We start from the raw sequence: 25,319 nt of genomic DNA on the forward strand, positions 1-25,319 counted from the left end.
AAGCAGAACCAGATGCTCCGCAGGGATAGCTTTATACGACCGCAGAGGTTGAACCCTGAACGGTTGGGGCAAGTATGGACACAACATTCAATCTGGATTCCGCTCTAAATTTGGATTGTGATTAAATAGTTGACACAGCATAGGTTTCTGACACAGAATGCATGTATTCAAATGAACTTAAAAAATTTTGTTTTCTCTTAGAGCAATTCACTATGCTGTTGAATATTAATCCTCTCAAAAAAATGTTTGAAGAAATTTTCTTTTTATTTATGAAATTTCAAATGAGAAAAATTGAACCCAATTTTTTAATCACATCCCCCTTTCCCTTATTCCAAAACTAATTTCAATTAAAATATTCTAATGGAGTTTGCAACAATTACTACTCATTCAAATACATCATAAAATATTAAGATGTAAAAAAAATGCTTGTTATCACTGAATGGTAAAGATTATTTAAATTTATCAGTTGGTAGTAAAAAGTGAATATACATAGTATATTGTATATAACAAAGATTTAAGTTGATTCTGGACAAAGAAAGATAACTCCAATTAAAAAAAATTCTTGCAGATATTTCTTGCTTACTATACTGGACAAAGAAAGATAACTCTTAATTAAAAAAAAATTTGCTATTTCACAACATTGTGAAATTAGATATTTCTTGCCATTGTACAATACTGTGCAATTGAAAAGACTTGCTATTGCACAATACTTAATTTAATAATTTTAGATCCTGATTTGGACCAACTTGAAAACTGGGCCCATAATCAAAAATCTAAGTACATGTTTAGATTCAGCATATCAAAGAGGCCCAATAATTTAATTTTTGTTAAAATCAAACTTAGTTTAATTTTGGACCCTTTGCACTTTCATTTAGACCAATTTTAAAACTGGACCAAAAATTAAGAATCTACATACACAGTTAGATTTGGCATATCAAAGAACCCCAATTATTCAATTTTTGATGAAATCAAACAATGTTTAATTTTGGACCTCGATTTGGGCCAACTTGAAAACTGGGCCAATAATCAAAAATCTAAGTACATTTTTAGATTCAGCATATCAAAGAACTCCAAGGATTAAATTTTTGTTAAAATCAAACTAGGTTTTATTTTGGACCCTTTGGACCTTAATGTAGACCAATTTGAAAACGGGACCAAAAATTAAGAATCTACATACACAGTTAGATTCGGCATATTAAAGAACCCCAATTATTCAATTTTGATGAAATCAAACAAAGTTTAATTTTGGACCCTTTGGGCCCCTTTTTCCTTAACTGTTGGGACCAAAACTCCAAAAATCAATACCAACCTTCCTTTTATAGTCATAAACCTTGTGTTTAAATTTCATAGATTTCTATTTACTTATACTAACGCTATGGTGCGAAAACCAAGAAAAATGCTTATTTGGGTCCCTTTTTGGCCCCTAATTCCTAAACTGTTGGGACCGAAACTCCCAAAATCAATACCAACCTTCCTTTTGTGGTCATAGACATTGTGTTTAAATTTCATTGATTTCTATTTACTTTAACTAAAGTTATTGTGCAAAAACCAAGAATAATGCTTATTTGGGCCCTTTTTTTGCCCCTAATTCCTAAACTGTTGAAACCAAAACTCCAAAAATCAATCCCAACTTTTCTTTTGTGGTCATAAACCTTGTGTCAAAATTTCATAGATTTCTATTAATTTAAACTAAAGTTATAGTGCGAAAAACCAAGAAAATGCTTATTTGGGCCCTTTTTGGCCCCTAATTCCTAAAATGTTGGGACCAAAACTCCCAAAATCAATACCAGCCTTCCTTTTATGGTCATAAACCTTGTGTTAAAATTTCATAGATTTCTATTCACTTTTACTAAAGTTAGAGTGCGAAAACTAAAAGTATTCGGACGACGACGACGACGACGACGACGACGCCAACGTGATAGCAATATACGACGAAATTTTTTTCAAAATTTGCGGTCGTATAAAAATATTGAGACATGCATTTGCAGTTTGAAAAACAAGATTCATACAGGTATATTTGTAACAAAAGAAGAGTTAATGTAAATTGAATACTGTTGATTCATTATTTTTGGGGTACCAATTTTTATAGATTTTAAGTGTTACAGGTGAACAACACTTTTTAAAATGTTCAACGAAGTATACTTTTGTAAAGGCTTGTACTGTGGATTCATTTATTTTTGTGGGTACCAATTTTAGTGGATTAAGAAAAAACTTATATGTTCGTGGATATTTAATTTCGTGGTTTTGGAGAAATCTGCATACAAGCCTATAGACAATTTGGTAATTGTTAAACATTTAATTTCATGGTTGTCTGTTCCCACAAAATCCACTAAAACTGGTATCCAACAAATAATAATGAATCCACAGTATGTAACCTTACTATAACCAAGAAATCAAATACCAGAGAAAAATCAAAGTTTCCTCAATCTACAAAAAATAATGAATCCACAGTATGTAACCTTACTATAACCAAGAAATCAAATACCAGAGAAAAATCAAAGTTTCCTCAATCCACAAAAAATAATGAATCCACAGTATACCCTGCATTTTATTTTGATTTCAGGTTTGAAGACACCTGCAGTCTACTTTTGTATCCATCCTGATTACTCTATCAGCCTGCACCATTAGAAGGTGTTGGTTCACTCGTATAGATGATTTTTTTTACAATTTTCATTAAGATTACTGAAGGGAGTGGAAAGGGTGATTTTCATGCAACGTGTTTTGCTATTTATATTTCATGTGCAGCCTTGAAAAGGATTTGTTTTTCAATCGGTAAAAAGATAAATGTGCAAGAAAGTTTTAATTGTTTGTTCATCTTGAAATGGCAATTTATTTTGCGTTCTTCTGTGCAAATACCCCACCCCCCCTTTTTACGCCCATGAGATAAATGAGGCTGGTCTGTTGAATTTTAATCTAAAACGCACTTACTAGTACAATGGTTACCCTCATCACTTTTGTCTTTACAGTCTGGTTTATCATCACATAGTTGAAATGGGTTCAGACAGATTGGAGGGTTGGACTCTTCTGGACATTTGTAGCTAGGATAATCACATTCAACATCTACAAGTTAAAAATATTATCATTATGCATTTCTAGTAAAAAATTGAAAAGCTGTAGTATTTTTCTTAAAATCATGTGCCTTATTTTTTTTTTCTGTCATACATACCACAACGTTTTTCATCAGAACCTTCATGACCATAGCTCTCATTATTACATTTCAATGCTATAGATATACATAAAGATCGTGTGACCTACTGTTCCTTCTGTCATACATGCCACAAAGTTTTACATCTGGACATCAGAGCAATACTTCAAATTATTCCATTACTAAAGATCAACATCAAAATTTACAAGGTAACAAATAAAATTAGGTCACATGGCAAAAATCATTTGACCTATTGTTTATTCTGTCATAAACCAAGTCAGGAATTTGACAGTTGTTATCCATTCGTTTGATGTGTTTGGACTTTTGATTTTACCTTTTGATTTTGGATTTTCTTTTTTGAATTTTCCTCAGGGTTCAGTATTTTTGTGTTTTTACTTTATACATACCATAATGTTTTTCATCAGATTTGTCAGGACAATCGACCTCTTTATCACATTTCCAGGCTATAGGTATACATTTCTATAGATCATGTGACCTACAGTTGTTTCTGTCATACATACTACAATGTTTTTCATCAGATTTGTCAGGACAATGGACCTCCTTATCACATTTCCAGGCTATATATAGATATAAATTTCTATAGATCATGTGATCTACAGTTGTTTCTGTCATACATACCACAATGTTTTTCGTCAGAGCTATCAGGACAATCAACTTCCTTATCACATTTCCAAGCTATAGGTATACATTTGTGGTCTTTTTCACATTTCCATTCAATACGATCAAGACATTGAACTGTAACATCTGAAAATATGAAAGTTGTTTATTTCTAAGTCAAAATTACCATATATTGGTAGTGATTACTGAAAATTCAGAAATTAAGGTGAGGTTTTCATTTTAATGTGAATACCCTTGAGTATCTCAATAATACGAACTTGCTTTCTGCCACCAAGCTCAGCTAAATATCAATGGAGAGAATAAAAATCATGTCTCAAAAAGATTCCTTACTAATATAAGTTTCTTCTGTCAAAATTGGTATATTACTGATCACGAAAACAGATTGTTTACTAAAAATATCAACCAATTAAAAATATTTGCCCTAAAAAATCTTACCCTTGATCCAAAATCTTAACCAATTAAAGACTTACTAAGACAGCCTGACATCTGACCCAAGATCTCAACCAATCAGAATGACTTACAATGACAGCCTGACATTTGATCCAAAATCTCATCCAATCAGAAACTCACTATGATCACCTGACATCTGATCCAAAATCTTAACCAATCAAAATGACTTACTATGACAGTTTAGCTCATCAGATTCATCAGCACAATCTTGGTCTCCATCACACTTATACTTCGCTGGTAAACACATCCCATCAGAACATCTAAATTCATCTTCATCATTACAGGAGCCCACTGGAATAGGAAGATCTGAAAAAACATGATACGAAGTATTAAGGTGGCTTGTGGGTACAAAACTTTCAACAAAAATTTTTTTGGCATTAAATTTAAAATATCTATATTTTTTATTGTTGTTTTCAAATAAGCTGTACACAAACTAAATAATTGTAAAATTTAAGCGATTTCTGTAATAAGGTTATTTTTTTATTTCGATATTACCTCTATTTCCCCTATTAGCTCAACAGAAAAAAAGGCATTAACAAAAATGTATACCTCTTCTGGAGGCAGATTGTGAGCTTAAATGAAAGGTTACCCCGTTTTTTTATTTCATTTTTCTTTAAAGTATATGATTAAGTTCGTTTATAAATAAAATATAGCGAAATCCTATATAAGAAAAAAAAATGATTTATACCCAAGAGCACCCTTAAGAAAATTAATAAAGAAGGTGGTTCAAAAAGAGATATAAATCTTGTACCATGAAACGGCAAAAAATAGTAAAATTCTTCAAACATTTCATGATCATCATAGTTTTATTGAAAAGTTAAAATTTTCATATAGTTCTCCGCAAGTCAGAAAATTTCAGCTGCAATAAACTGTCATGTACATAACCTTGAAATTTGAAAATTTGCCTTTTGTCAAAAAAAGTACTTGTAAATTCAAAAATAATTGCAAGGTTTTTATTAGAGAACGACATTACTAAGTTGTAAAACTTGTGTCCAATCCATTTGTTATTTTGAACATTAAAATATGTCTAAACTAAGCTTTTGATGTTTTTATGTATGCAAATAATACATCTGGGTGTATATTTCAGTAATAACAATTATATCTAATACATACATCTGAACGAAGATGTTCTTGAAATCGCAAAAATGAATTAATAATCTCACATTTTTATCCATTCTTCAAAAATTGCAATAATAAATACATTCATATTTCAAAATTTACAAAGTGAGCTAAGACTCAATCTATCATATATATCTCAACTTCATTAACAGCTGTGGATATAAAGATCAATGTGCATTATGCAAATCTTAAGGATGGTAGTGCAGCAGAACATTAACATTTTGTAGCATAACATTTTTCTTGGGTATCTCCCATTGTTAATGACAACGTCACAACATGTTTCAAGTTTTAGATTTTTTCTTGTATACTGAATGATACCTTTGGTAAACAAAAATTAAACCAAAAGAATTTTGCTACATGCTTAGAAGGGATGCTCAGAAAAGACAACTGATCATTGACAAGGCTATGAAACAAAAATCAAGCTTAGATTTAACTGCCCCATCTAAGACCTACATGTAGTTGTAAATGAAACTCGACACAAATAACCCAATATACAATACCTCTACAGTTTTTTTCATCATCTCCATATTCACAATCTGCCTCCCCATCACATCTGAATATTATGGGTAAACACTTGGTGTCATTATAACACTGGAACTCGGTATCTACATCACAAAAACTGGGACATCCCCACTGAAATAAAATATATGTGTACATTTTTCCACAAGTGTCCACAGCTACTTTTGTATAGGTACTATTTCTGTACTTAAAATCTGTAGTACTGAAAATCTGCTTTTAATATTTAGTACTATTTCTTTACTTTAAATTATTGTAATCAATCATCACAGTATTTCATGTTAGAACATATAACTTGATGAGTTTTGAAAAAGACAAATGTTCAAAATGCAAAATGCTGAAAATGTAACCGTGCAACTAAAAATCTGTAGTACTTAAATTTCAAGTACAAATCAAGTACTGTAAAATACAAGTACTTCAATATTACAATAATTTGTAAGTAACACAATAGTACTGAATATTAAAAGCAGATTTTCAGTACTACAGATTTGTGGTACATAAATAGTACTTATGCAAAAGTAGCTGTGTCAGTGCTATAAAAGAAAAACTGTAAAACAAAATAGCTAGTAGGAAAATAACGTGATATGAAACTTAAAATGTATGTCTTTTGTTATTAAATAGATGAAGAAATTAGAAAATTACAAAGTTGACTTGGAAGGGCTGAACAAAGTATCTGCGAAAAGTAGGATTACAGTTGATGATTCATCTATGACAAAATTGTATGCTTTGCAGTTATTCTTCATTTGCTAAAGAGTGGCTGAATGCAGGATTATAACAGAATTAAATCTGTTGCAACTCCAGATTCAATTATTTTCATGGGTATTACCTTTTTGGGAATTGATGATGAAAAAATGTTCATAGATAGTTGTTTTCATAGTGTTGCATAAGTCTAGATACAAGCCTACAGAAAATTTGTAATATGTTGAATATCTCAATACGGGTTTCACCTTCGTCCAAGAAATCTGATATTAGTATATAATGAAGAATTCACAGTAACATGCTTATCTTTGAGTGTAAAAAAATAGGACAAAATGACTGTTTTAGAAGCCATAGTTCTAGGTTTATGTATATATTTTATAGTAGGCAGTTTTTGTTGGTAGAGGAAGTAAAAGTTCCACCAACTTTTGATAGGGGGTCTCATTGGGGGGTTCTGATCCCGAATCATGCTTACTGTTTTGTCAGATTCCTGTATCCCACTTAAACTATGTAAGTAAGCAATTCTCATTTTTTTATCGTTTCCCAGGCCCTGCAAGACCTCATTTCCCATTTTTAAGCCACAATAATTTGACTTTCACATGTCACGCTTACAAAAAATCGACAATCCCGAGTCACCCTTAGACCCCAATGAGACCCCCGTGATAGGAAAACTGACAATCCTTGTCAAATTCAGATTGGATCAGTACATCCACTATGAAGACCATTCGGTCAAAAAAAACAAAATATAGTAAAATGGGTTTTTATACAGCCAAAACCAAAAAGAGTTGTGTACTTCAACACAAAATCTTAAATACATCGAAGGGAGGTAACTTCATTTATTTGAGAAATCAAACATTACATTTAAATGAATAAAACTATAAATATACCTCATCTGATTCATCTCTACATTCATTCATTCCATTGCATTTATATTCTAGGTCAATGCATTGTCCATCATCACAGGTATATTGTGTAATGCTACACATTGTATTGTCTACAATAAAATCAAAATTTAACCATGTGTATATAAATATCAAAATCAACTTTGAAGATTTTTAAATGCTTGTAAATAATGCCATAATCAAAACTTTCTCATAGTTTTCCTACTAGTATCACAAAATATTACTTATCCATGGAAATGATCGATTCAAGTATTGACTGAAGACTAGCATCTTTACAGTCTGATGATTGATAAAAGAAGATAAAACTGTGACAACCTAAGGCCAGTGTGTATAACTGTGGATTTATTTATTTTGTGTAATTATCAATTTTCGATAAATTCCAGAAAACACAAACCTGTGTCTTCGTTGATACCTGATTTCGTTGTTTAGACATAATCTGCAAACAATCTTATATTTACTTTTATAAATTGTTATTTGGATGGAGAAATGTCTCATTGGCACTCACACCACATCTTCCTATATCTATTATAGAAAATTTGTAAACATTTAAATTCTGCATGGTTTGCCAGTACCAGCAAACACCATAGAAATTGGTACCCACGAATAATAATGAATCTACAGTAATATAAACTGTACCCACATACCACAATATGCCTCATCTCCATCCCCTTCACAGTCTCCCTGTCCATCACACCACCAACTCTTAGGTATACATCTCCCTCCTGGACAACGGACTTGTTCCTCAGAACAGTTCTCAGCTGGAATAAAGCAATATATAAATATGTAATTAACTGCTGAAATTAATGATTATTACACTGATTAAAAAAAATTGTACCAACGACTTTAAAAAGAGAACATTCTGCTAAAAACATTACAAAAGCTACCTGCTGATCTAATAAATAATTTAAAGCTGTTATTATTTTGAAAGTTTGTTTGAAAGATTGTCCTCTTCTTTATTTTATGTATTATGTATAAATTTATATGCATCCTATTTCCATAAAAAGTTTGTTGTAATTATTGTTTAAGACTAAGTACATTTTTGGGGGAGTAATGTAGTAAATGTAAAAGAAAACTTACAAACAATACAACTTGGATCAGTTTGTCCTTTACAGTCTTTGTCATCTGAAATAAACAAGTAAATATATTTCAGTAAAAATTTATTTCAACAGTTCTTGTTTCTCAACAATCAAACCCCTAAATCCAACATGAGGTATCAATACTGATATTTTTCCCTTTATCACAATTAGTGTCCTTCATGTATACAAGTTATTTTCATATTACCAACTTTTGACTAAGCCGCATTTAGACCAAAACTCCATTAAACAAGAATGTGTCCATAGTACATAAGGATGCCCCCACTCACACTTTCATTTTCTTTGTTCGGCAGACAGTGTAATTGGGGCAAAAACTCTATAATTACAAGGATCATATCATAGAAGACATGTGTACTAAGTTTCAAGTTGATAAGAGTTTTATTTCAGCAAAAACTACCTTGACTAATAACTTTAGACTGAAGTAGGACAAACAGACGGACTAAAGAACAAATGAAAATACAAAAAAAAACAGACACACAGACCGAAAAATCAAAATGCCCCTAGGTGGGACACAAAAACGCTTAGTATTTTCATTTAATAATCATTGAAAATTTAACCATGTAATCATATTAGAGGGCAGTATACATAATTATTGTATAGCAATATAATATTTCCCACAGAATGTAACCAAAAGTTAGCGCGCAATAAATTCTAATATTGCACTAGTGCAATAAATCTTCGAAATTCATGACGTCATCAACTTTTAAATCTTAGTTTAAACCAATTTTTACTTTCAAATATTATATTGCTATACAATAAAAGGGTTATTGCATGAATATTGGGAATTATTGTCCCTCGTAGAATATATATTGCACTGGCAAGCTCGTTTTTACTGACAATATACAATTGCATTTAGTAATCTTTGCCACTTAATCCATCAAAAAAGTTTTTTTCTCATTGTTGAAGACAATAGGGTTGCCTATAAATATCTACATCAAATTTATTTGAACTTTTGTGGATAGTTATCTCATTGGCTATTATACCACCTTTTATTTTAAAATAGCTTAAAAATAGGAGACTTACATATGCATTTTCCTTTGTCATCCATTTTGTATCCTGCTTCACATAAACATTTGGCTGACACAGCTTCGTTGTTCCAATCCAAGACACACAGATGATCACATTTATCAGGTAAACATGGGTTCGTTAATCCCTCTGAAAATCAGAACATTAATACATTATTAAATTCAATATTAAGGTGAGAAATAGTCCTTCTTGATTTTAGTGTCATCTTCTAGGAAATTTTGCACCACCTTTTTTTCACAATTGGCTTCAAATAACTTATTTGCAACATTTCAATTTAGTGTGGGTAGGTAAATTCATAAATTATAATGGCGACTTTTAAATGGAAAATGGAAAATAATGTGAGATAACTTATTTTAGCCATGGCGTTGTCAGTTTATTTTCAATTTATGAGTTTGACTGTCCCTTTGGTATCTTTGGCCCCTCTTTTATTGAGATGTCATAATTTTCGAGTCAGGTGTTGTCAAAAGTTTTGTCAAAGATTGGGCAGTAATATTTTTGCTCTTTTCAATATGGTTCTATGTGGCTTTGTATAATGCAATTAGTTTAAAAGTGAAATGTACTTGCAGTGTGAATTAAGCAGTTAAAAGTCTTAATGCTTAAATTGCAAAAACTAGACAAACGTAAATATTTCCTGATTATAATATCTTACTTGGTAGATCTGGTTGCCTTTGACGATGATATACATGAACTTGATGTGGTTGTTCAAGGTCATTCTTTATCTCCATAGCAGCAACAGAGTAGTCAAAGCGATGGATTTTAACAAGTCGTTTTGGCTCATCGAGAGTTGTCACATAGAGGTAGTTTTCTAGTAGTGATATGCTTGATAAATCATGAATTCTATCTTCTAATTTCTGAAATCAAAAATGGACAAATATAACACATTTATAGCTTTCACACCTGTGCCTTCCAGAAATTCACGTAATTTAACATTTTACTTTGTAACTTGGTAGTCTTAATTACTGGCATTTAAACATGTTTTACCTGCAACATGCTTTATTTAAGAATTGAATGCTTCTTTTTGTAAATTTATTGGGGTGTAAAAGCGTTGACCGAAGTACATTTTGTATGAAGCGCTTCTGCGCTTCATATTAAAAATGTGTGCACGGTCAACGCTTTTACAACCCTATAAAGTTACAAAAAGAAGCATTCAATACTTATAATTACATTTTTTTAGCTATGATCATGAAAACACGAATTTTATAAATTTTGTATTTTATTCACCTGTGCACTTTATTGTGGGACCACGTGCTATCATGAATGGAAAGTTTTATTGAGTGATGCAATTGCTTACGGAATAACATGTGATGTGCAGTTAGCCAATCAAAATAAATTATAATAATGAAACATACATCTTATGTAATTATATGCTTGTTTAAAGACAGATGACTGATACTGTTCTGAAAAATGACATACTTTTAGGGTAGTTATAAATCTTTTCCATAATAAATATAGCATCTATGAATAATCAAGATGCTTTTCAAATATTTCTTTACTTTATGTTATCCCATGACTCATAAATAACATGAGAAAAAGAACAATAATTTAAATACAATTTTGTATCTGAGTGTTCTCAAAGTGTCAATTCTAGACAGAGTTTTTTAAAAATCTCAAAGAAATAACTTTGTATTCAGTTAAATTCAAATTTTAAAAAGGTATATATAAAAGATGCCTTAAAAATATTAAATATTGTTGTAAATACTTGCAGAGATTGTTGAAAATACAAAATTTCACTATCACTACTTTTCAGGGGGAAACAACTCTCATATAAGGTCTAAATATATATGATTTAGTTGTTATCTTACTAGTGATACTGAGTTTTTTTTCTCGTGTATGACTAAAGTGAGGAATGGGATAGATGTCAATGTGACAGCAACCCAATTATTACTGCTTAAAAAAAAATTTGGCATGCCTGTGCATAAATGTTGTAGAACAAATAAAATGTATAGACTAACACCTTATAAAAACAAATTATTACCATTTTAATTTGTACACAAAGAGACTCCTTGACTGAAAAAATTATGTCGACAAGGTTAGATAAATATAAATTCTCCAACTGCACTGAGACAGTTAAATTTTCAAATTTAAAACATGAGGCCTGCAGATACTTAATGTTCTTGATATTTAAAATTTTAACTTTCAAGAGTGGATATATATCGTATTACAAGATTTGGTGGTGGAATCTGTTTCTCTAATGATTATCAAACAATATGCAGGCAAACTTATTCCTTCTTTATGAATGATCTGCTAAAAGATGTGTTCTTTCTATGTGAGGTCATCAGGCATGGTGGCCTTTTTTCATGCCTTCACAATAGGAAATTCAGAGGAAAGCATGAAAATTAGACGTCAAAATCAGATTTAAACCGATGATAAACTGAGATCAAACGAACCACACGTTGATAAAAAAAAAATTATATAATTAGTGCAGAAAGGGATTAATTCACAAGAATAAGAGAAAACCTGATATAATCACATCTTTTTGAGGTTCTATTTTTTAAGTAGTTTTATTCTAAATTCAGATATTTGTTAATAACCAATCAAACTTGATGGTGCAGTCAATTTTAGAACAACTCATACACTTGAAGTTTAAAAATACAATAAAAACTTAAGAACAACTCATACACTTGAAGTTTAAAAATACAATAAAAACTTCATTTATTATCATACTGATTAAGATGATTAAAGGGAAATCAAAAGAGTTAAAAGCCCTTTATATACGATACTGTTTTGACTTCAGTATTACACCAATCTAATTAAGATTAAATCTCTCACTCGCTCATTTTTTAAAGCTTGGTCGCGACCAAGCATTAAAAAATGAGCGAGTGAGAGATTTAATTTTAATAAGATTGGTTTTACACCAGTAGTGTTATTAACATTATATAATTCAATAATTTATCTTTTTTAAATGGCATTTTTCACTTGCATATGTTTTTCTTATGTAATTTTATTGCACTTTTGGGTTTACAAGAAGCTCTTAAACATCTGCTTTTTACATTTGATTTTTGTTTACTAAACATATATATTATGTCAACTTGTTTCAACCAAAGGTGTGTGTTATTCATATCATAGAACCTAACATAAAAGACATAACAAGACCAAAAATAAAATGTCTATCTTTCTTTATCCTTTAACTATTTTTAATTATTTTAAGCACCTTTGTATAATCAAAATGCTCTTCATAAATAAGATTTAATTTTGTTACTTAAACACCTCAAATGGAATCGTATCAGCCTTACATTAGAAAAGAACAATTTAAATAAATTTTTGAAGATACATTTTCTAAAGTATTAATTGTTTGGGAAGTTTTTAAAATTCTAAAAAAAGAACATTTGTATTTAGTCAAATATAAATATAAAAAACTTTTTTTTAGTAAAACTGATAAAAACTATAAAACATTGTTTTAAAAATAAGTGTTGTTTGATGGAAATTCAAAATAATGCATCCAGTACTTTTCAGGGGAAATAACTCTTATAAAAGGTTCTGTACCAATTTATAAACAATATTATTTGTTATATATTGTAAATCTAACCAAGTTATACAGTAGCAAACCAGATGCTCAACAGGGCGCAGCTTTAAACCACAGCAGAGGTCCAACCATGAACAGTTGGGGCAAGTATGGATACAACATTTAAGCTTGACACAGCTCTGAATTTGGATTGTGATTAAATAGTTGACACAACATAGGTTTCTGACACAGAATGAAAAAAGAACTTTAACACAAAAACTTAAAAATTTTAAATTGGACATTTACCATATCCAAAATCTTAATACATGGATAGTTTCAGCATATCATAGAACTCCAAGAATTCAATTTTTGATGAAATCAAATAAAGTTTAATTTTAGCCCCTTTAAATCTCAATGTGGTTAATAATTATGACCCATCATTATGTGATTATATTGGCCAAAAAATGTGAGTATGTGAGTACTTAGATACCCCCAATGAGGGGCCTCACAAATATTAATAGTGAAAAAGTAAGAAAAGTAAGCATTTTCTCAGGATGTGATGTTGTATGGCTAAAGTGAGGTATGGGGCATATGTCTATTGGTCAGCAACCCAAGGACTACTGCTTAGCATTTTTTTCTTGGCAAGATAGTGCATTAATGTTGTATAACAAATAAAATTTATTGACTAAAACCTCATAAAAAAGTGGTTGCCAGTTTAGTTTGTTCCTAAATTTTAGTGTACATAGAAACCTTGATTAATGATAAAGTCACATTTTTGGGGGAGTTTCATTTTAAATTCAGATATATGAAAATATCCTATCAAACCTTTTCTTGCAGTCAACTTTAGAACAACACATACACCCATTTTCAAAATACAATTAAAAGTTCATTTATTATCATATTGATTGATTTGAAATTATCAGTGAGTTCTAAGTGAAATCATTACCATTACATATTATCTGTTAAGGGGAGATAATGCAGTTTCAAATTCTTTTGACACTTGCAAATTTTAAAGATATCTTAAAATTTGAAATGTTAAAAACATTTTCAACCAAGGAACCTAGCATAAAGGGCATTATAAGACTTCATATAAAGTGTCTATCTGATTTTATCCATTAACTATTTTTAACTTGTATAAATAAGCATCTTAGTATAGTCAAGATGCTTTTCATAAATAAGGTTTAATTTCGTTACGTGAACGCATCAAATTCGGATAATATCAGCCTTGTCAAAAAAAAGAACAATTTAAGTAAATTGTTGAAGATACATTTTCTAAAGTATTAATTGTTTGTGAAGTTTTTAAAATTCTAAATATAGAACATTTGTACTTAGTCAAATATAAATCAAATATAACATTTTTAGTAAAATTGTTAAAAAATATTAAACATTGTTTTAAATACCTGTGTTGTTTGATGGAAATTCAAAATATTCCATCCAGCAATTTTCAGGGGAAATAACTCCTATAAAAGGTTGTGTACCAATTTTCAAAGTTACTTTTTGGTTGTTATAAATTCAAAATAGATTTACAGTAGCAAAAATTGAGGTTTTCTCAAGGTCTGATATCTTATAAATGAAAGAAAAATTGGTGTTTTTGTTTAATAATCAGTATGTCTCCCAAAGGCCTGATAGTACAACCTTGGCATTATAGAAGGTCTTCATTTCTGAAATTTTCTTGAGGAAAACACCTTCTGTATACATTTTGCCCATTTTTTCTTTATTCTTTAAATGTTAGCTCCCCATTATTATAAGTTTTGTTTTTTTTTGGTTTATTCTTCTCTATTGTTTACTCCATTCTTGATGTTTTGAGTAGATTATAAATTTGATGATATCATTTTTAAGGAAACAGTGCTATTTAAAATCTCAAATGACAGCAATTTTTCCCAATCATTGTTTACCAAATCTAAGCAGTTTTTGAATGGTATGTAAAAAATATATTTGAGGGGGGATAGGACTTTTATTGGGACTCTGGGACGGAGTGTTTTTAATCTCAGGATTTCAGGATGGACCCTTTCGGGATCTGGGGAATTCTTTATTCCAATTTTGGGACCTCAGGACTTCCTGTTTTTAAGCCCGGTATTTCGGAATTTCTTGTTTTTAAGCCTGGGATTTCGGGATCAGGACCCCTTCTACCCTCATATTTACAATGACACAAAAATTCCTTTGGTAAAATATACCTACCCTGACACGAAGATTTGTGAATATCTTATATCTCATCATCCCATCATAGTTCATCCTATAAATAACATCTTGTTCCACTACGTAGAGGTGCTGGTTGGCATAATCTATGGTCATACTGGTCACTTTAACTAGTTTACTGTCAGCTATTGTAGTTTGATTACTTCCGTCTAATTTGGTTCTAATAATAGTCGAACTGCCAAGGCTGTCATCATATTGGGCATAAAATATGAATCTAAAAATAGACAATGTATTTATAACTGTAAATTCATCATTATTTGCTAGCTTACCAATTTTCATGAATTTTAGGTACAGATCTGAACCACAAATTCAAATATTCAAGGAATTACAAATTTTCTATAGGCTTGTATGATGTTCGTTAATAGTTCTCTGCATTTAACATTTTTCTTTAAAACCAGTATGTAATTACATAAAACTTTATTTTCTTCCTTTGAATTAGCCACAGAGATAAGTTTTGCCTGTATGTAGGTTTGATGATAAAAAGCAAATTGAAATTAACTAGAGGCTCTAAAGAGCCTGTGTCGCTCACCTTGGTTTTTGTGAATATTAAACAAAGGACGCAGATGGATTCATGACAAAATTGTGTTTTGGTGATGGTGATGTGTTTGTTCATCTTACTTTACTGAACATTCTAGCTGCTTACAATTACCTCGTATCTATAATTAACTTGGCCCAGTAGTTTCAGAGAAGATTTTTGTAAAAGATTACTAAGATTTACGAAAAAATGGTTAAAACTTGACTATAAAGGGCAATAAATCTTAAAGGGGTCAACTGACAATTTCGGTCATGTTGACCTATTTATAGATCTTACTGTGCCAAAATTTATTGCATTTTAAAGTTTATCTCTATCTATAATAATATTCAAGATAATAACCGAAAACAGCAAAATTTCCTTAAAATTACCAGTTCAGGAGCAGCAACCCAACAACAGGTTGTCCGATTCATCTGAAAATTTCAGGGCAGATATATTTTTACTTGATAAATAATTTTACCTCATGTCAGATTTGCTTTAAATGCTTTGGTTTTTGAGATATAAGCCAAAAACTAAATTTTACCCCTATGTTCTATTTTTAACCGTGGCGGTCATCTTGGTTTGTTGACCGGGTCAATCCACACATTTTTGAAACTAGATACCCAAATGATGATTGTGGCCAAGTTTGGTTTAATTTGGCCACATAGTATCAGAGAAGATTTTTGTAAAAGATAACTAAGATTTACAAAAAATTGTTAAAAATTGACTATAAAGGGCAATAACTCCTAAAGGGGTCAACTGACAATTTAAACTAGATACCCCAATGATGATTATGGCCAAGTTTGGCTTCATTTGGCCCAGCAGTTTCAGAGGAGAAGATTTTTGTAAAAGTTAACAACGACGGAAGACGGACACAGGACGACGGACCACGGACGCCAGGTGAGCTAAAAAGAAGTACTTTAATATATCAACTAGGCCAAACAATAAGGTATGTGTGTTCACTGTACCCCTCCCTACCTACCTTAATTTTTATCCCCTTCCCTTAAGTTTTTTCACCATTTTTATTAAGGCCATTGTTTTTTTATTTGTTGGTTTACGGATCCGCCGACCCGATTTTGCCGATTTTCAGAATAAAAATAAAATTGACTTTTCATGCTTTTTTATTCCCGCCGACCCTTTTAAATGCATTATCCCTGAAAAATAATTAAAATTTTCTTTATTATGAAATGAAATGCATTAATCATTAACAAAGTTGACTGTAACATTTTCTGTTGTGAAAAATAAAACTTCCAATTTACGTTTCTAAAAATAGACAAATCAATTATAACTGACCTTGAAATGTCTTTTGAGCAAATAATTTTGTGGAACAAAACCTGTGTTTAAAACCACTTACAAAATAAGTTTGTTTCCCTTATTTGTCATCAGTCCGTAAGATGCATCATCTCAGAGAAATAGACTTGTCCAAATGTGGACAGGTGGAATTCATCAATTAAAGTACTGAATATTAACAAATCATTTGAAATTTTCTTGTTTCATAGATAACAAAAAATATCGATCATTGGGATAAAAACCGGATTGCATGACAACTGATTAACCCGATATTGTCGTTTTTCCAGTGGACGAGTCTATTACGTTTTTCGACACGTGTGTTGAAACTTATTTTTGTACGACGTCTTTATATTTTTTTCTTTATCAGTTTTTGTGCTTGAAGATCATTATTCACCAAGTTTTCTGGAATTGATTGAGAGCTACGCGAATCTGTTTTTCTTGTTTGTGAAATGACGATTTAATTTCGTCTTTGTCCGTGCAACCCCCCTTTTTTACAGGAAATTATTAAACGATGTCATGCGATGTTCATGATCACTGATCAATAATATTTCAACAAACTTAATGTTAAGAAATGATTACAAAACAGCATATAAGACCAACATTTTGTTAGTAAGGTGAAATATATATTTATTTTGCGTATTTTTTCTGTTTTGAAAGATATTTTTTTTCTTTTTTTTTCCGACCGACCGACCCGACTTTTTTATGCGAAAAATCCGTAAACCAACAAATTAAAAAACTGTGGCCTAAGCACTGTTAAAGCCACTATGTTTCTCTTATAGACTCAATATTTAAAATTAAAAAAAATCTACAAATTATTTCAGCATGTAACAATAAACACAAACTTTTTTGTTTGGCCCTATGCAACACATTCATTTCATTTACAGCTAATTTCTTAAAGCATGAAGAGCAAAACTTTAGTTAGCTTGCTTGCTTTGTTTTTATATTGTACAATCATTAGGATAACACTCAATTAAATTTAAATATTATATATACAGGTTAACTATGTCTATATATATTGTTTAAAAATGTCAATCTTATATTCAATTATACAAACAAAGCAAGCAAGCCAACCAAAGTTTTGCTTTACATACATTAGGAAATTAGCTGTAAGAGAGACACATTTCATTTGACTTACCCTTGAGTTGGATCTATGACCATGGCTGCTGGTTTGTCAGAACCAGTTTGGATAATACTACGACAGAATCGACAGGCAGAATTACACAAAATGATCTGTCCATTGACTGTGTCCATAAAATACCAGTTCCCAGTTATCCAGTCTTTTGCTATCTGCTTTACCACTGTATGATAGATATTGTAAAATTTACATAAAAGGTACCAGTATGTTTCATACAAATCTGTAATATTCAATAGGATGCCAACAATGGCGAGACATTTCAAATTTAGATTTTATTTCCAAAAAAAATACAACATTTATAACAGCAAGACAATGTCAAAACAACCTATAGAAACTCAAACCGAAAAATTTGATTTACATTGTCATTTCATGTTTGTACCATAAAATTGCAAATAACTACAAAACAAACTATTTTATATTTCGTTCTTATGTGTACTGTTATACCACTGTCCCAGATTAAGGGGAGGGTTGGGATCCCACTAACATGTTTTAACCCCCCTCCCCCCACTTCCCCCACATCATTTATGTATGTTTGCCTGTTCCAAGTCAGGAGCCTGTTATTCAGTGGTTGTTGTTTGTTTAAGTGTTTAATATTTGTTTTTCAATCATTTTTTTATATAAATAAGGCCGTAAGTTTTCTCGTTTGAATTGTTTTACATTGTCATGGTGCGACCTTTTATAGCTGACTATGCCGTATGGGCTTTGCTCATTGTTGAAGGCCGTATGGTGACATATAGTTGTTAATGTCTTTGTCATTTTGGTCTCTTGTGGACAGTTGTCTCATAGGCAATCATACCACATCTTCTTGTATTATCCCCTAATCCAAATTGCCATCTATGAAAATAATTGAACCACAGTTAACAAATTAACTATTACAGCGAAACCTTTTCTAAACAAAAACTTCCATGAACTGAAAACCTGTCCAAACCAATGTTCTTTCACTTATATACAGCAGGACTTTTTGCTTGTGCTTTGGATACAGTAGAATGTGCCCCAGTGCTTGTATATCTATGTTCTTTAATCAGTCATATCAAATGTTATGTTGTGAAACAAATGACACTAAACATCAGCCAAAATACAATAATATATTACAGCTAATATCTTAAGGCATGTAGAGCAAGACTTACTAACTTTGTTTTTATATTGTACAATCATTAGGATAACACCCAATTAAATTTAAATATTATATATACAGGTTAAACTATGTCTATATATATTGTTTAAAGATGTCAATCTTATTTACAAAGCTTGTATAAACAATTATACAAATAAAGCAAGCAAGCCAACCACAGTTTTGCTTTACATGCATTAGAAAATTAGCTGTAAAGCATGAAGGAGTTTGGTTTAAATAGATTTCACTATATCTGGTTTAGACATACTTCCATATGGTACTTCTGTGGTGTCCATTGTTGTGATAACTTGAGTGAGCAGGTTAGCACATCTCATTTGATAATTAATGGTGGTTATATCCAAAGCAAGCTGAAAAATAAAACATAATATGATCTTTCTGAAATATTTTTATCAATACAGTATGTAAGGTCCAGTCATGTCCTGGAGTCGGTTTAACAAAAAAAACTTTGGACTAAAATTTCTCCTCTAGAGGTATACTGAATTGTTTGAACTCTTTGGTTTTCCTATTTGAATTGTTTTACACTAGTCATTTTGGAGCTCTTTATAGCTAGCTATTCAATGTGAGCCAATGCTCTGTTTTAAAGGCTGTACTTTGATCTATAATTGTTATCTTTTTAAACATAGTGATTAGGATGGACTGTTGTCTCATTTTCACTCATACTACATCTTCTTATTTCTATTCCAATTTGGTTTTAATTATGTATCTTCTTATCTGTTTTAATGTTTCCAAGGCTTGTCCTGTCGCATTATCCACATTAGTAAAGAATTTACATCAAAATAAGTACATATACTGTGGATTCATTTGTTTTTTGTGAATAGAGGAAAACTTGCATATTCCTGGGTATTTAAATTCGTGGTTTTGACAAAGTTCACATGCATTTCTTTAGAAAATTTGCATTTCATTGAACATTTAAATTCGTTGTTTCCCTATACCCACGAAACCCATTGGTATACAACGAATGTTAATGAATCCACAGTATATCAGTATGAATGCAGTACAAATAAACTTGTTGATGACAGAAACTCCTTTATAAAATCAATGTTTACCCAACAGGCCTCTTGTTTCCGATGATCAAAATCAACAGCCACTATGTTTTCTCCTGGAAATAGAGGTAATCGTCCTCTCGATCCATTCATTTGTAACTGTTTCATACTTCTAAAATCTGCTATCAGTAAGGTAGGTACCAGTCCACTGGGCTCTGTAAAATAAAGATCATGTTATAATAAAATCAATGTTCATTGGTTTGAAGATATAGTATCAAAATAATTATTCTATTTCAAAAGTTACTAATTAAGGGCTGTTCCAGAATTAATTGTATTGGGAGCATTATTCAAATTTGACCGGTGGTGGTTTCTTTAAAATTAAGAGATACCTGTATTGTATTTGAAGCTTTGCGGATGTCCATTAGTGGTTAAACTATTGAAAATTTAGGTTACCTGGCAACGAGTAGCAGAGACAGGATAACAGTTATTTGCGACAGTAAAACTACTGATGGACGTCTGTAAAATCCCTTTACAATACAGTTATCTCTATTCTAATGCAAAAACAAGTACATAATTCAATTTCAATCATGATTTCAGTGTAAAATCTTCATTAAATAAAATTCAGTGAAAAGATGTTATCTTTTTTGGTCCCTAAACTAGTGACATTGTAGGTATGCTTGCGGCGTCAAACATAAATACTGGGCTTTATCTGGCTTCTTGGCCATTACAGAATGTAATAAAATTTGATAAAAAGATGATTTTTTGGTGCAACATGCGAGTTTTTTTGCTTATTGTTGTTGAAATCAAATAATTTAATAGTTAAGAAATGAGTAAAAGACAAATTCTGTGTTTGATGTTATGTACCCATGCCTTGTAGGTATGGACTTAATTCATGTTTATTTAGGGGAGCTACAACAAGTTAAATATTTGAGACAAGAAAACAACATCAGTTCATGTAAAAATCTGGGTTTTTTTTTAATTTGAAACGATTTGGGTCATTAATTTATTTTTGCGGTATGCTGCTTATAAGGTGAGTAGGCAACATCAAGCAATTTAAATCTTATTTTTGGTCTTAAAAAAGCTGCAATACCAGTACAAACCATTTAATGCATGACACTGTCCAATTTTATCTTGTTTGTAACCATTGGCACAGCTACACAAGTAGGCCTCATTTTTATGTTGACATCCTTGGTCACAATAGCCAGGATAGTCACATTCATTGAAATCTAAAAATAAAATAGCATAAATTGTTCAGTAACAAGTGTACCCTGGATTCCTTAATTTTCGTTGCATACTAATTTTGATGTATTTCACAGGAAAGACGATCCACCAATTTAAATGTTTAAGATGAACAACTGTTCTTTAGGCTTGTATTGAGATTTTAACTACATATGCAGACTTGACAAAACTATGAAAATACAATTCTTACTCAATCAACTACAAGGGATTTCCTTGAAAAATAAATGAATCATAGTATAACTCTATTGTACTGACTTGCAGTTTCACACCAAAAATTCATTTTGCCAGGATTAAAAAAAAAATCTTTTTTGGGCATTTTTTTAGGCTAATATATGGTTCTTCTCATACCATGAATCTAGTGCTCTTTTTACATGTATTGTCTGAAGATACAAACAAAATAATAGAAAAAATAAATTTCAAAAGATTGTGGTCTTAAAATTAGGATAATCTTATCTCTTTAGAGTACAAATCTCCCACACAATAGATACATCTTAGTTCAATTGATTATAAATAGAAATGTGAGATTACTTTGATTATAAATAGAAACTGGAGATTCCTTTATTGTTTAGCTTTAAGCAGCAATTTATCAACAATCAATTAGATACAATCAAGATTCATTTTTTGTATCTGATTGTAACAGAATGTCAGTTAAGAAAGTGATTCAGAGAACAAAAATAATATTTGAAGTAAACATTGCATTTTTTCTCCATTTGCACAAATTACAGCCATTAATCATAAATAAGTGGAACTTATATAAAACAAGTTCTTAAAACGCCCAGACTTTCCACTCACATTTTAATAATTTTCTCTATTTGTCATCAATTGTAAAACCTTTAGTTTGTTATAATTTATTAAATTATACAATTCTTATCATCACTATTCAATTTCTTGGTGAATTTATGGATTGGTCCATACACCATATTAAAATGTCCTGGATTTCAGACATCTCTTTTTAACCCTTTAAATTTTTTGATAGTAGTCTCCCCTTACCAACACATGTAGAATTTTGTACGGCTTTAGAGTCTTCACAGAAACACACAGGTACAGGATGTCCATTCTTGGGAACAACTTGGCAGCATTTAGTTGATGGTTGATCATATTCATAAGATGATTGACTAATTTGGCAGTCGGAACAATTTAACTTATCACAGGGATTTGGTTTGACTGAAAAGACAAAAATATAATAAAATGAAAATAACTCAAACAATTTTGTGCATTAGAAGTGCATTCTTGTGCTAAACATCATCTGGAATGTTCTGCACACTTAAATATTTGAAATGTTAGGGATGTTTCAAAATAATGATTAAGAGCAATATTTCCAACAGGGACACAAATTACAGACATGTCATCATGCATGTATCAAAATATTAATTCCAATCTTCTGATTTCAAATATACAATTTGTAAAATGTTAATATTGCCATATTAGTGGTATTTTTGGCTAGCCACAAAACCAGGTTCAACCCACTATTTTTTCTTAAAATGTCCTGTACCAAGTCATTAAAATGGTAATTGTCAGGTGGTTTTTTTTGTTACAGTTTAATGTTTGTTGTTTTTCTCTTATATAGTTGATGCGTTTCCCTCAGCTTTAATTTGTGACTCAGATTTGTTTTTGCTTAATCAATTGAAGTGGAGTATATTACTATATACTACTGAAAAGTCTTTATCAAATAACAACTTGACTAGTATTCATCTGTGCTGATGATATGTTGAGTTTTTATCAATAGTGAATACAGTCTTCTGGAGTTATTTTGTAACTTCTTGTAATAAGTTAGCAAATGAAACTCTCATTTTTCATCATGTCTTTTTTCTAGAACAATACATTTCCTTCTTTCAAAAGACTTGAAATCCTTCATCCCCTCTAATAGGAGAATCCCTATAAAACCTGAATTTGTGTACAAAACGATTCTTCGTCCCCTTTAGGAATGGGACAGTCCACTATAAAAACTTACTTTGTGTACAAAATGATCCTTCGTCCCCTTTATGAATAGGACAGTCCACTATAGAAACTTACTTTGTGTACAAAATGATCCTTCGTCCCCTTTATGAATGGGACAGTCGTTATATCTATCACAGAATTTATAAACTGGAATGCATACTTCTTCTTGCGGACAGCGCATATAATTTGGTTGACATGGCAACAGATCCTGGACATTGTGTAGAACTGTATAAAAAAAATATATATATAAATATTATGTAACAACAGACCCGTGATAAAAAAGGCAAAAAATGCACCTGCTTTCAATCATATAAAAACCTGCTATGGGAGAGTTCTGAGATAGCAATTATTTCAATGTGAAGGTGACTATTTTTGCTATGCATATACCTGATTTTTCACATAGAACTAAGGTGGTACCTAACACTACAGGGAGATAACTCTGTAATATCAGCTATACGTTGCCTTGTGAAGGCAATATAAAGCTTCACAATGATCAAAATAAGTGTTTGTCAAACTGCTATATAACCAGTGTAATTTTTCGAACAAAACGGTTGGTTCAAAATTTTAGAAATTTTTATATTTTTGTTAAAGGGATAAAGTAAATACGTTGTCAAAATTTTAAGAAAACTAAACGAGCCAAATTAATTTGAATTAAAGTGTTGGGTACCACCTTAAAGCAAATGAATTAATGTTAATGATGATGACGATGACGATGATGGATAGCTGTTTAAAGTCTAGTGACAAATTGAAATACATACTGAGGATGAGAACATGTAAATGTATAATGAAAATTAACTTTGCTAAGTACTAAGACACACATTCTAAGCCATATTTAAACAATCTGCTTAAAATATCAGACCACCTTTTTAAGTTTGACCCTCATCCATTTTGTTTTTACTATAAAGGGCAAGGTGTCATTACCAGTAGCTGATATAATTATGCAGAAGACTTTGTGTTGATATCTATAGTTCATAACCACCATGTGATGCAGCTCAAATTGATCTGTATTCACAATATTGTGTGGTAATTATGCATTGTGTTTAAGTTTCATAACATTTAGTTGACAGAACAGAAATTAGTTTTGGAATGTACAGATATAAGTACAGAAGGTACAATTTACTCTACTTTCTACAAAGTATGGGTTTTTCCTAATGTTGAAGAGTGCACAGTGCTCTATAGTTGTTCACTTCTTGGACATTTAGTCTCTCTCTTTCCGTAGGATAACTGTCTCATTGGCAATTAAACCACAGCTTAGATAAATGGACAAATTGTTGAAACAGAACGGGAAAAGATTTTAAAATTACTATAGTAAAACTTTTATGCATTGAAATATGCATTTGTTATGTAATATGCACCTAAATGACATGTTAGGTTGAATAATGATACAATTATTACTTTTTATATGTCACACTAATTCATATGTTATATCATATCACTATAACTTCTCTGTAATACATGACAGATTTGTCTGATCTATGAGAAGGAAAATAATAGAACAGCATCTATTATTAATGTCAATAGACAATTATCTAGAATTGACCTATTATTACAGGTCGGTGCAACTGCAATCTTCCATTTCACACTGCTAATTTTTAACAATTAGATGCTGTTACTAGATTCAGTTTTTTAGTGTCAAAGCAAAATTTGTGAATACACTGAGACAATTTGACAGTATCTAGTTTTGACTTATGTCAATAGATATTCATTTATTGACCTTTTATTACAGGTCGGTCCAGTTGTAACCTTCCATGTTACACATTTAAAACATTTAGAAAGATGAGCTAGATATATATATTCCTTTGCAATATCGAAATGTGATTATAAATGTTAAAATCTGATTTCACAGCATCTAGTCTAGACCAAATA

General features: G+C 30.9%; 1 protein-coding gene across 1 annotated transcript in view; it reads right to left on the reverse strand.

The window, feature by feature from the left end:
• Positions 1-25,319, reverse strand: part of LOC134694221 (low-density lipoprotein receptor-related protein 1-like) — a 136,456-nt gene that overhangs the window by 69,462 nt on the left and 41,675 nt on the right. Inside the window, exons 6-21 of the mRNA XM_063555219.1 lie at positions 23,529-23,678; positions 22,506-22,679; positions 21,377-21,502; positions 20,340-20,491; positions 19,541-19,640; positions 18,162-18,324; positions 15,208-15,439; positions 10,237-10,438; positions 9,585-9,716; positions 8,545-8,589; positions 8,112-8,225; positions 7,453-7,559; positions 5,854-5,986; positions 4,406-4,540; positions 3,785-3,910; positions 2,929-3,060 (exon numbers count right to left, since the gene is read on the reverse strand). Coding sequence (XP_063411289.1) covers positions 2,929-3,060; positions 3,785-3,910; positions 4,406-4,540; positions 5,854-5,986; positions 7,453-7,559; positions 8,112-8,225; positions 8,545-8,589; positions 9,585-9,716; positions 10,237-10,438; positions 15,208-15,439; positions 18,162-18,324; positions 19,541-19,640; positions 20,340-20,491; positions 21,377-21,502; positions 22,506-22,679; positions 23,529-23,678 — 2,223 coding nt within the window. The remainder of the gene's footprint in view (positions 1-2,928; positions 3,061-3,784; positions 3,911-4,405; positions 4,541-5,853; positions 5,987-7,452; positions 7,560-8,111; positions 8,226-8,544; positions 8,590-9,584; positions 9,717-10,236; positions 10,439-15,207; positions 15,440-18,161; positions 18,325-19,540; positions 19,641-20,339; positions 20,492-21,376; positions 21,503-22,505; positions 22,680-23,528; positions 23,679-25,319) is intronic.

This window comes from Mytilus trossulus, chromosome 13 (genome assembly GCF_036588685.1).
Source record: "Mytilus trossulus isolate FHL-02 chromosome 13, PNRI_Mtr1.1.1.hap1, whole genome shotgun sequence".
NCBI classification, from domain to species: Eukaryota; Metazoa; Mollusca; class Bivalvia; order Mytilida; family Mytilidae; genus Mytilus; species Mytilus trossulus.